We start from the raw sequence: 12,697 nt of genomic DNA, 5'->3' as shown, positions 1-12,697 counted from the left end.
TGCTGCTGGTCCTCCAGTGCCTTCCTATAATTTTCCCAGTGTGCCCGGAAAAGACCCAGCAAGTTCTTCCACCTTGTGAAAGAGTTCACGGAGCAGTTCAGCTTACAGTAACACTGCAAACCAGCAATCTTGGGTTACATCTGTATTACCATGTCGACAGGTGCATAACTACAGTGCTGTAGCACCATCCTATAAGACACCTCTTACATCTGCAGAAGAGGTTTTTCCTTTGATGTAGTTAATCCAGCTCTCTGAGAGATGGCAGTTAAGTCAACAGACGATTTCCTCCACCAACTGAGCTGCCTCTACATCCCTGGGTTAGGTCGGCTTAACCATGGTGCAACAGTTTCACAACCCTGAGGGATCAATCTAATTTTGAAATGTAGACCAGCTCGTAGTGCCACACACTAAGTGGGGGTGCACTGCTTACACAAGGTAGCACTGGTGAGCACATGGCAGCTCCAGTGTTGTTTTGCAATGTGGCTGCTTTCACTCCAGCTAGGCCAGCTCCAAAGAAGTTACTCTCAGGTAGATCGTTTAAGTTAATTCTGCAGTGAAGATGAACTTGGTTCCCTTCTGTGAATAGCTGCCTGTTCATCCCTGAGCCACTTCCACTGGCAGACTGCAGCTTTCTCTGTGTGGACCCAGCTGTTCTCAGCTTGCTGATGGGCCATAGAGTGCTAGCCAGTCACATGGTTCTGCCTCCTCATTTCCAGCTGCTACCGCACTGATAAAGAAGCGAACAGCCTTTCAGTGCTTTCTTCTTGTTGCTTTTCTGTGACAGTGATTGCCGAAGGTGCCGCAGTAGGTGGCCTGTACAACCATGGGTAGGAAAGATCGCTTATCAAGATGGGGCCTACACTATGAAGACGTTTGAGACTCCCCTACAGAAATTTTCCCTTCCTTAATATGAGCTCCTGGTTCTTTTTTTCATTTCTCAGCTGCTGAGTACGACTGGAGCTTAGTTTTTCATTCCTGCAAGTCAGCTTGCCCCACGGAGGCAGCTCTTTGTGTGTCTGTGACATCTCCTCCTTGTCATGCTCGCTTCTCCCTCACTCCTCTTGCCACCCACAGCAATGTAATTTTTCTGAGCACCGTTTATTTCTCGTATTTCCAGAAGAACGAAGCTGAATCAGGTGTGCACACCTCTTGCAAGTGGTTGTGAAACCTAGAGTTTGTGCTTGCGCACTGTGAACTGACACTGCCAGGGTCTCACAGGAGTGTGGGTTAGTGATGATGGATGCTGCTGCCTAGCAGGGCCTCTGCATCACCCAGCATCTGTCATTGGCAAGTGTATAGTTTGTGCCCTTTGCTCACCTAGCTTTGGTGACTGAGTGTTGTATATGAACTGTAAGACGGCGTTTGTCCAGTCTTTTTTAACCTTGCCCCTCTGTCCCGCAGCCGGCTACATGTGATTGTTGTTTTGCAGCTGTTTCAGACCGCACCCTCTTGTGGGCCACAGATGCTCAGTATCCAGGGAGCGTTCTAGATTTGTAATTTGGGGGATAGTGCATAGTGTGATCCTACAGCCCATAGGACTATTGAGATTAAATAAGATAACCACCCAATGCACAACACTTAGACTGAGGGGCTGAGAGGGCAGACGTACAGGCCAGGAAATTCAGCGGAAGTTCCTACATTACATATGATATTAATGGTTTGCTAGTGGAGTAACCCCAGCCGCATAATGCACAGGAAAATATACCTACCATACAGCTACATGGAGGCTCCCTGTGAACTTCCTGCAGTTTGCAAAGCAAAGCAGCCACATTAATTAGAGCAGAATGAGGACCATGCTGACACTTAATTAAATCATGGCTGGAGCTGGCCCCCTAGGGACTCATTGCCTGTTAACCCTTTGGGGGAGTTTCCTTTACTCCTGGGCTTCGAGAGCTGGGTGTTCAGGCTTTGTCCCCTTGGTCTTTGGAGGCAGCAGAGTGAAAGTTATAAAGTACCAGGTTTTGTTACAAACTAATGACAGATCTTTCATTCCTTCTTGTCACTCTGTCAGCTCCCGCTCTTCCTCCAGGATGAGGTGCTGCCAGGTTGTCTCAGATTTACTGAGGCTTCCTGCCCCAGCACAGACTCTGCTCTCTGAGTAGGGGAGGGGTAGGACGGGAGGGTGCTGGAGTGATATGGTGGGCCAGTTCAAACCCTCTGTGCTTGAAAGGGAAGGCAGAGAAGTTGTGCGGGGGGGGAGGGGCAGTTGATAAACATTACTGACTCGCTCTCCCCTTTCGCAGTGTTTAGCCCGTGCCAGGCCACCATCTTGATGCTGTACAAAGATCAGTCTCTTCAGAAGGAGGTTGGGGCAGGCCAGCGCTGCGGTGTCCTCCTGGACAGGACCAGCTTCTATGCAGAGCAGGGAGGGCAAGCACATGATCGGGGCTACCTGGTGCGCCTGGGGCAACAGGTGAGCTTGTCTGCTGCCTGCGACTGGAATTACTACCCAGGCCAGGCATGACCTCTCCTCCACAGTACTAGGCTGCTGGCTGGAGCCCATCTTCAAGCTCTTCTTCGTCTTCCAGCCGTTTGCTGAGCTGGGCACTGGTGAGGGGTGCCTGAGAGAAGCCCAGTGACTCAGAGCAGAAATGGTTTCAGGGAGCTTCTGTTCCTCTCTCAATGGCCCCTGAGAAAGCACAGAGAGTTGGGAGTGGCTGGAGACCCTTCCTCCTTCAGAGCCCATTCTCTCCAGCACACGGCCTTCTTCCTTAGCTGGACCAAGACCGTGGAGAATTTGATCATCAAATTTTATCATTAAAGGGTCCTTGGACTGAGCAACTTCTGCATAGCCAGTCCCAGAGACTGTAAGTGGTGCCCACCTGAAACTGAAATTTGCCCTCTATCCATTCCCCCCTCCGCCTCCCTAAGGCACTAGGGAGAATTTACACCATCCACCACCACCACCGGCAAAGCACGTTGCTTCTGCCCCCTCAAGGGGCTCAAATGGAGGGAAACTGAAGCCTCTTTAGGGGATTCTAATTCGAGAACAGAATCTGTAGTGCTGTGGAGTTGGGCTGTACACTGCACCGTGGCCTCAGCCATGCAGCGGCTCAGCTCCTTTCCCTTCCCCCTCAGCACTGGGAATAACCCCCATAGCTCAGATGCTTCCCTTCCCTCCCAGGACAATGAGCTGGGATCCCCATACAGAGCTCATCCATGCTATTCCTTCATAAGCCAAGGGGGGTGCTATTGAGTCACATGCAGCACCGTCTGTCCTCCCTTGTATCCAGACCCGTGAGCTGAAAGCTGTCCCTGTGTGCGAGTGAGCAAGTGGCTTCAGTCCATTCCCTAAGGAACAAGTGGCCATGGCTCAGAACATCAGGCTCATGGCTGGCAGCATCTCCCTGCTTGCTGGCAGCCGCAGAGCCACCCACGGAATGACAGGGCCATGGAGATGGAACTCCCGGGCAGGGCTGAGGCAGGGTGGTGGCCGGGATAGGATGGTGTTTGCAGGTTGCTTGCTCTGCCCCTTCCCCTCCTGAACCTGTTCTGGGGGCTCCCTTGAAATCTCTATGCTGCCATGGAGACTGAGGGCATTGAGCACCTGTGCTAACCACCCCTCTGTCTCTCTGCTTCAAGGACATGCTCTTCCCAGTGGAGTCAGTTCAGCTCTCTGGTGGCTACGTGATCCATGAGGTCACGGCAACCGCGACCCTGCGGGCTGGGGACCAAGTGCAACTCTTTGTAGATGAGGTGAGGACTTGCTTGGCCCTGCTGTTGGGGGTGACGTGTGGCACTGAGCAGCTGAGAGCAAAGAGCTGCCACTTTTGTCTGTCTTCCATCTGCCTGAGGTTTGGGTTCGGACGTATTTCCTCATTGTGTGGAGGGGTGCTCCCTCTGGGTCCTGTCTTCCATCTCCCAGAGGGGCACGGGACCCTGTCCAGCAAAATCTAGCCTAGCACTGCTGTCAGTACACGATGGATGGGAAAGGCAACTGGAGTCAGATCACAGGGAGGGCTCGTGGACTGTTGTGCATACAGAGTACCCCATTTGCATACACGCTACTGCTTCTCTTCCCCCATCTCTCCTAGCCCCTCGATGGCTGCAGGCTCCCCACGCAGCTCTGTCACCCTTAGGATACACTCACACACTGGTCCTCCTGCTTGACTGTCTTGTTTGTGGTTTCAGGCGCAACGGCTGGCCTGCATGGTGAACCACACTGCCACCCATCTGCTGAGCTTTGCGCTCCGCCGCGTCCTGGGAGACCAGACAGAACAGCGAGGGTCACACGTGACTGCTGAGCAGCTGCGATTTGACTTCAGTACCAAGGTGATGGGAATCCCATGGTGCCCCATGATAGAAGGGTCCCTGTAGGCCAGGAGACCATCCCTGGACTGTATAAACCACCCTCCCAGTGCACCTCTCCTGCCAGTGGCCATGAGAACTAACCACTCAAGCCCTGCAATGGTTTCAGCTGTTACTGTGTCTCCTAGGTGGAGCAGGGGCTGTGTTGGCAGGCTAGCTCCCTTCTGCTTCTCTTGGGATGGGATTGCCTCATAACCACGGCCTAGCACAACGGTTCTCAAACTTTGTATTGGTGGCTCCTTTCCCACAGCAAGCCTATGCTTGTCCCCCTCCCCCCATTATAAATTACAAACACTTTGTTATATTTAACTTTATTATAAATCCTGGCGGTGCGTGGGGGCGGAGAGTCTGACCGCTCGCAACCCCCCACGTCATAACCTTGGGACTCCCTGAGGGGTTACAGCCTGAAGTTTGAAAACCCCTGGCCTAGCACCTCTTGAGTCCAGCCAAGCTGTAGCTGTCTAAAGGAGACAACATGCTCACACTAATCCCCTGCCGTCACCTGAGTCCTGCTCTAGGTGTGGCCCCAAGTGCCCTCTGTGTGGGAAAGGCCAGGAGGGGTGGGTTTGGAGGTATGGAGAATTGGCAGGGGGCCCTGGAGTGCCGGTGGTGGGCTTGCTGACTTGACGGTAGCGTGTGCTGGAGGCAAGCTTTCAGGGGCATGTGGTGTCCGTGCCTCAGTGCTCAGAGCGGGTCCTTTCTGGGGCAAGAAGGAGGTGTACAAATGGATGACACAGGCTGGCGGGGGCAGAGGAGGATGCTCAGTGAATTCATCCTTAGCATGTGGATAGTGTCTCCCCTGAAGAACATTACTGGCATTTTTGGAGCAGTGGGAGGGTCGGGTTGTGCTGATGGCTACTTCCAGTGACATGGTTGGGGAAGGGGGAGCCAGGCACAAGGCGGAAGCATTGTATTCTGACATGGAGCTGTGAAAAGAAGCCAAAGTCCTGGCACTGAGCCTTCCTGCTCACGCACACCACTTCCCCCTTTGTGTCTCTGACCCTGTGCCCCTGACGGTGGATGATCTCCTCCCCCAGGCCCCTGTGACCATGCAGCAGCTGCAGGAAATAGAAGGTGTGATCCAGGAAGTGGTTGCCCAGAATGAAAGTGTCTATATGGCAGAGGCCCCCCTGGCACTGGCAAGTGGCATTCAGGGACTCCGGACCATGGATGAGGTACGGTAGCAGGGTGTGTGATAAGCCCACAAACCTCAGCAAAAGGCAGCTCCCAGCCAAGGTTATAAGGATCCCAAGAGGTGTGCAGAGATAGACTCCCTGATACAGGCAGTCTCCATCTCGACAAGCATGGAAAGGGAAGCTTGCGCCAGAGAGGGGCCAATGATGGTGTGTTCTTGAGGGTGTCCAGGCAGCCTCAGGTTTGATGATGTGGAAGCTGCTCCAGGGAGGCGGGCCTGGAGCCATGCAGCATGGTCCCATTAATCTGCTCTCTGTTCTTTCTGAACAGCAAACCCCTGTGTGCCAGTTCATGGGAGCAGCAGATTGAGCTGCTGGGGGCTCTGGAGAGTGGGTGCAGAGGCTGTAACCTGATTCTGTGACCCAGTGGGAATCTCCTTGTTTGCTGGCAGCTGATCTTTCTCCTCTCAGGTGTATCCGGATCCAGTGAGGGTGGTGTCTGTGGGGGTGCCGCTGGAGAGGGTGCTGACCCCCAACTCTCAGGCTGCAATGCAGACTTCTGTGGAGCTGTGCTGTGGGACGTAAGTGTTCTTCTCTGTGGTCAGATAGCGCCGTGTGGTGGCAGGGCGGGTACGTGTGAGACTCTTGGCTTGTCTTCCCACCCAGGTCCAGAGGCAGGGTGTGAGTGAGGGTCCCTAAGTCGTCTGGACCTTGACCGTAGGGGAGGTTCTGTGGATCAAGAGCGAGAAAGCAAAAGCTGGCTGCCTGTAGCAAAGCTGAGAATGAAGGCAAAGGGCACACACCCTGTTATCTCCCTGTTTCTCCACCCACCCCACAGGCACTTACTGCAGACTGGAGCCGTGCAGGATCTGACCATCATCTCCGAGCGTCAGCTGGTTAAAGGGATCAGTCGCATCATCGCAGTCACTGGGGAGCAAGCCAGGCAGGTGAGACAAGAGGAGGCTGAGATTTCCCTAGTATGAGGACACTAAAAACTGGGGATTGACAGTGCTGATGTGATCCTACGCTGTGTGATGCTCCCCACTGCCCTCCCCAGCTCTGCTAATGCCCTGGTGCCCTGGCCTGTGTCTTTCATTTCCCCTCTCCCCCAGCATACTCACAGCTCTGCCATTGCACTTCACCACTGATCTATGACCCCCTCGCTTCCAGCCCCGGCTCCCCACACACAGCTCTGCCAGTGCCCCTCCCCCTGCCCTGCAGCCCCCTGCTATCCCAGCCCTGGGCTCCCCACACACAGCTCTGCCTGTGCCCCTCCCCCTGCCCTGCAGCCCCCTGCTATCCCAGCCCTGGGCTCCCCACACACAGCTCTGCCAGTGCCCCTCCCCCTGCCCTGCAGCCCCCCGCTATCCCAGCCCTGGGCTCCCCACACACAGCTCTGCCAGTGCCCCTCCCCCTGCCCTGCAGCCCCCTGCTATCCCAGCCCTGGGCTCCCCACACACAGCTCTGCCAGTGCCCCTCCCCCTGCCCTGCAATACCACTTCTGAGCTGATAATTCTGTACTGAATCGCACAAAACCTTTGACCTCTCTTCACAGGTGGGAATTAAACCCAAGTCTCAAGAGTCTCACCGTTTGTTCCGCTCTGCCCTAGTTTCATACCCTAGCACAGCAGCCTTTCACTGCTTAGCTCTTGTCTCGTTCTAGCAATTTTTACTTCTTGGCTCTGATCCTTGACTCTTGCTCAGCAGTGATCCTGGCTGGCAGGTCCATGCACAGAGCAATTGACCTAGTTACTTGGTGCGCAGGAAGCCCTGATGTGCTTGAGCACCTGGGAGCTAGGGACTCCGCATCCTTTGCCATCTCTCTCACTCCAAGGAAAGTACAGTCATTGGGGGAGATGCGCTTCCCTGGTGGGACTTGCAGCCCTTCCCTAGTGCATTCTCCCGCAGGTTGCTGTTGTGTTTGGTGCTGAGGCGAGTGACTTGCCATCGGGGCTGTGCGTGTTAATCAGCCTGCGGATGCTGCAGAGTGTAAAGGGAACATATGGAGGCTGGGCAGAGCATTTTCCCTGCTCAGTGCCAGCTCTCCCCTTATACCCAGAGCTCTCCAGGGGCAAAATCGGTGACTTCCTCCTCAGCTCAGCATGGGCACCCCTCAGGAGCTGACACTGCCAGAATAAAGGAGGTTATTGGGGGGAAAAAATCCTGCTGGTAGAGATCTGTGAGCCCCACCACGTGGGATGTTAACACTAGATTAGGCAATGAAGCTAGAAAAAGCTCCACACAGTCCCATGTAGGCTTCTTGGGGAGGACGCGCTAGAAGAGGTAAAAGGTCTCCAAAGCCCACAGTGCATCTGGTAGTCAAAACACAGCCCAGATGATGGAGCTTATAGCCTCTCCAGCTAGAGCCCCTGACGTCGCTGTAGGACATTTAAACAGGGCTTCAATGAGGTGTTTACTGATGGGCTTTCCCTGTGTGCAGCTCAGTCCCTTCCAGCTGGCCTGTTTATCACTGACTGGCTATAAATCTGTGGGGAGGATTGTCTTCCAGACCCTCGATATCTTAGTGACCCACGTTTGTCACTAATAAAGCTCCAAACAAGAACCACTTGGTGACAGACCACAAACCTTTACTGTAGCAGCTTCGTAAGTGTGTCTTCCTCCTGGGAGCTTGACGTTTGAAGACCTGCAATTTCCTTGAGGCCTGAGCCCACTGAGCGTCTTTCTGCTGCTCTCCTAGGCACGGGAAGTAGGTCAGGCCTTGGCTAAAGAAGTGGACTCGCTCTCTGTGCGAGTGAAACAGGGAAGTGCTTTTCTCCCCGAGGTGCAGAGCCTCTCCAAGGAGGTGGGACGCCTGACGGAGGTGAGTGCTGCGTTCCTTATGCAGAAGCATCCCAACAGGAGTTTGAAATGCAGGGTCATGTCTCTCTTCACCCCTAGTTTCCAGTCTCACCCATGTCCGCGACAGCAGAAAGCTGCTGCCATTTGATGATCTGTTGGGTGCCTGACACGATAGGAGTTGCAGAGGTCTCAGTCCACTTCCACGTATGCGTACTGTGAGAAACCCTGTTGTCGCAGGGAACAAGGGAGGAAGGGGCAGCAGGGGGAAAGCTGGTCTAGCTTGCGAGATGACAGCTAGATCATAAAGCCTCCTCTGCCTCCTCCTCCTCACCCACTGAGGTTTTCCCCAGGCTTTGGCAGCTGCTGCTTGCTTGCTTGCTCAGATCAGAGGAGGCAGCACAGGTTCTACTCCGGTGGTCCAGACTTCTGCAGTCTGGCAACATCCTTGGCCCGGCATCCCTCTGGGTGCCCCTGAGCTGGAGCAGCCCCGGGGAGAAGACAGGCCACATGCTCAGCAACTCCTTCCCCGCTCTCCCAGAGATAGTGGAGCACCACAGAGGAGCTAGGCGCAGTGTTCACCCTCAGGGAGGGAGCAAGGTGGAGGAGTGGGGACGAGGGGACGCTTGCTCTGGGGAAGAGGCAGAGCGGCTGTGGAGCCTCACAGCTGGGGAGTGGGAGCGGAGCCCCACAGTTGCCACAGGGCTCCAGGTGTTCCTATAGGGCTGTGTTCCTGGCCCCCAGCCACCCTCCCTCTTCCCCTTAGTGCTTGCTTGCCTCCCTTCACCCAGGCCCCGCTCAGTCAAGATGCAACAGCAGCAGGAACAGCCCTGACCCCCGCCCCTGCTCCGGCTTATTCCTTGGTTCAGAACGGGTCAGGTCCCAAGGATGCTGGACCAGGGAGGTGCAATCTGTAGCAACGCCCAGGCAGAGGCTAAGCACCATCCTGCCTGCTAAGGAATTGGGAGTTGACTTCTAGGAAGTGCATAAATATGTGTGCACATGTGTTTAAGCTGCTGGTTATTTTTCAGGAGGTGGGCAGCACTGCAATGCCCCAGTGGCAGAGACGGGAACTGCAGGCCACTCTCAAAGCTCTGCAGCGAGCAGCAAACACCGCCATCAGAAAACTAGAAATCAGTCAGGTAAGGATGCAGCTGCGAGATCTCTGACAGCTTCGCAGCCTGCTGAAGGCCACCAAATGGTTCTACACTGAATGGCCACCTTCCCTCGCCTTGATCTTCCCTTATACGAGGCCCCCAGCTGTTCCGTTCATCAGAGTGAATGCTCAGAAATCAGGTCCCTGGGAAAGCAGGGTAAGGGGTGGCCATTTCCAGTGTAGGAGAATTCCCTGTTGCGCTTTGTGCTGCTTATTCAACTGAGCTACCCAGCAAGTCTCCCATGTTGGTTTTAGTGCTGGAACTAGCCCTTCACCGGGGCAAGTCCAGGTTGGATATTAGGAAAAACGATTTCACTAGGAGAGTGGTGAAGCACTGGGATGGGTTACCTAGGGAGGTGGTGGAATCTCCATCCCTAGAGGTGTTTAAGTCTCAGCTTGATAAAGCCCTGGCCGGGTTGATTTAGTTGGGATTGGTCCTGCCTAGAGCAGGGGGCTGGACTTGATGACCTTCTGAGGTCTCTTGCAGCTCTATGGTTCTATGATTCTATGATAAGCTTCCAGCCCTGCAAACATGGGGATACACCATGTAAGTGCTTTACAAACACTGACCTCCCAGCCTCCCTCCCCACTGGGAGTCAGGTGAACATTATCCCCAGAGCTACAGGTGGTGAAACTGAGGCACAAAACTGTAAAATGAGTTCCCCAGGCTACGCGGCATTGGCAGCAGAGCCGGGAGTGGACACTGTGCTTGTTGCTCTAGCTTCTGTGGCAGTCCATGGTGTTCATTAGCTTGCTTGTATTTGACACTCCAGGACTAGTGTTTGGTCATTGAGTCTTCTCTGCAACGAGTTCTGGGAACTGGAGTCTTGTCAGAATTCGAGTGTGACCCACTTGGTTGCCACAGAATATACCTGGGATGTGGGTCTAAATGGGCCATGGAGACTGAATTTCCCTCTCCTTTGGGGGGCCGGGGAGAGCAGTGGTGGGGCAAGGCAGGGCTGAGGCATGTGGACAGGGGCTTGCATAGTCTATTCAGTGGACCAACAGAGGATTTCAGTCTTCAGGGCTTAGTCTGCCCCCTCCACCCTGTGACAGCATTCGCTTCCCCTGTGACAAGGCTGTCTGTCCCCTCCATCTTCCCCTGCCATCTGTGGCCTCCCACCGCTCTGTATGTTTGCTCCTCCAGGCTGCGGAGAAAGCACAAGGCCTGCTGTCAAAGCACTCCAAGAGGCCCATCATCGTCGATACCATCCCAGCTGACTCGCTCTCCGTGAGTGTTCGTGGGCAGAATCTCTGTGCAGTTGCCATCCGGGTTCTGGAGCCCGAGGACGCTGGCCCAGCTGACTCAGGGCTGGGGCGGACAGGACGCTGGCCCAGCTGACTCAGGGCTGGGGCGGCACTGGGGAGATGCCGCAGTGGTTGGAACAGTTTGGGGATGCGGAGGCAGAACTGCCGGAGAGCAGAGTAAGCTGAGCTGCTCTGCCGTGCAGTGCGCTGGCTGGTGCAGTAACAGCCCGTTCTAGTATTTTTAGCTTAGTTATTTGCTCAGGCGTTTCCCCTCCCTCCCTGCCTGACGCTGCCTCTCCCTGCCTCACCTAGATCCTGATGAAGGTGGTGAACCAGCTCAGTGACAAGTCTCCTGGGGCGTCAGTGTTGCTGCTGAGCCCACAGGCATCCGGCGAGGTGCTCTGTGCCTGTCAGGTGCCCAAGGTAAGCCTGCTATGGGCTACTGGCCCATCTGGGTTCTGTCGGGGGAACTCGCCTCTGCCCCATTTAGGGGACAGGCCCTGGGCTACAGCGCACGCCTTCCATTGTGGGATTGCCCCTTAGTCATCTAATGAGACACAAGGTGCTTCCCCCCCTTGCTGGCCTGCAGAGGGATGGGGCAAAGGGGCCCAAGTCTGCCATGGGGCAGGGCAGGGCTCAGGTTCCACAATACTGCCAGTAGCTGCTGGCTCAGGGAGCGAAGATCCAGGTTGCTTGCATGCTGCAAAAGGGCCCTCCATGCCCTCTTGGTCCTTTCTTTCCCCATCCAGGCTTGGGTGCCCCCTGGCCCAATGAGGCTAACCTCTCTCCTCATGTCTCTCCCCAGAGTGCCCTGCCCACGTTTTCTGCTGCGGACTGGGCCCTGGCTGTCTGTACTCACATGGGAGGCAATGCCGGGGGCTCTGGCATTGTAGCCAAAGGTACTGGGAACACCAAGGACCTTCAGGGGGCTCTGACTGCTGCACTGGAGTTTGCCCGGAGTAGACTCTGAAGTCTTGTTTTGTGGGGTCAGCTAGAGCCTCACATCTCAGGGACGTGGACAGACTATCCCTTGGCTGCGCCCCACTTCAGCTTCCAACGAGCTCTGTCTTGGGTAGCTGAGCAGCTCCCGCTGCTGAGCGCAGCCGCCGAGCACCGTGAATCAGGGATACCTGGCTTCCTGCCCCCAGGAGTCAACATAGGAATAGGGGTCAGAGTCGGGCCCACCATCCTACCCCAAAGGAGGGAATGGAGGAGGCAGCTGAGTCAGTGCATTTGGCCATCTAGACTGGATGCCTGGGGATTGTCACAGAAGGATCCAGATTCCCCACCGGCTCTTCTGTCTGTGGGAGGTTATGGCTGCTAGAGCGGTGGCCCTGCTCCTGAGCTGTGTCTGGGAGAAACCCCCATGCAGGAAGCTCTGTGGGGGAGGAGGGGAGCTGTGCAATGGTATTCTGAAGCTAATAAAGAACTGAGATTGGCTGAGCTGCTAACACCTTTTTCTGATTGGCTGCAGTTTCCTTCCAGTGCAGCAAGGCCACATGGGTGTTCTGTCCCCGCAAACTGCCCTCAGCAGCTGCTTTAACTCTCTTCTCGCAGCCGTACTGGTTATCTTCAAAGTGCTGTTCAAGGACAGAGCAGCCCTCTTCCCCTCTCCCCACCTGTATTGTAATAGCACGGTCCCCACCTTACAAGCAGAGCAGAAACTAAAATGGGCAAGTCCTCTAGCTCACAGTGCTCAGAGCTTCTGCAGGGCTTAGGGCAGTGTCCGTTTCCAGGTGATGGGGTTTGGAATTCATCCTGCAACCCCAGAGATATGAATGGCAAGAATGTGTTCTGGTTATTCGGCCTGTTTGCTTTGTGCCATCCCATTATTCCTGCTCCTCCTCTTCACCACTCTTCAAATACTTCCCTTTTCAGAGCTGGTCTCTGTTCCTCTGGTTTGTCATGTTCAGCCCTGCCCCTTATTCACATGCCAACGGCAAACTTGGCCGTGGTGGGATATCTAAGAGAGCATTAGGAACATGTTTCACAGACACCCTGGGCAGCAAACACTGTTGCATTGATGCTGATGTCATGGCTGTGCAAACATAGAATT

At 54.9% G+C, this 12,697-nt stretch overlaps 1 protein-coding gene across 2 annotated transcripts in view; it reads left to right on the top strand.

Annotated features, from left to right (window-relative positions):
* Positions 1–12,092, top strand: part of AARS2 (alanyl-tRNA synthetase 2, mitochondrial) — a 28,420-nt gene extending 16,328 nt beyond the window's left edge. For both annotated transcript variants that reach the window (XM_075925063.1, XM_006126527.4), the window contains exons 12-22: positions 2,244–2,413; positions 3,583–3,696; positions 4,132–4,272; positions 5,346–5,483; positions 5,913–6,022; positions 6,280–6,388; positions 8,140–8,262; positions 9,269–9,379; positions 10,541–10,624; positions 10,954–11,064; positions 11,447–12,092. In XM_075925063.1, coding sequence (XP_075781178.1) covers positions 2,244–2,413; positions 3,583–3,696; positions 4,132–4,272; positions 5,346–5,483; positions 5,913–6,022; positions 6,280–6,388; positions 8,140–8,262; positions 9,269–9,379; positions 10,541–10,624; positions 10,954–11,064; positions 11,447–11,611 — 1,376 coding nt within the window. In that variant the 3' untranslated portion in view covers positions 11,612–12,092. The remainder of the gene's footprint in view (positions 1–2,243; positions 2,414–3,582; positions 3,697–4,131; positions 4,273–5,345; positions 5,484–5,912; positions 6,023–6,279; positions 6,389–8,139; positions 8,263–9,268; positions 9,380–10,540; positions 10,625–10,953; positions 11,065–11,446) is intronic.
* Positions 12,093–12,697: the final 605 nt, after the last annotated feature.

This window comes from Pelodiscus sinensis, chromosome 3 (genome assembly GCF_049634645.1).
Source record: "Pelodiscus sinensis isolate JC-2024 chromosome 3, ASM4963464v1, whole genome shotgun sequence".
NCBI lineage: Eukaryota > Metazoa > Chordata > Testudines > Trionychidae > Pelodiscus > Pelodiscus sinensis.
The sequence above is the reverse complement of the archived record's forward strand: the minus strand, read 5'-3'. Positions and strand labels throughout refer to the sequence as shown.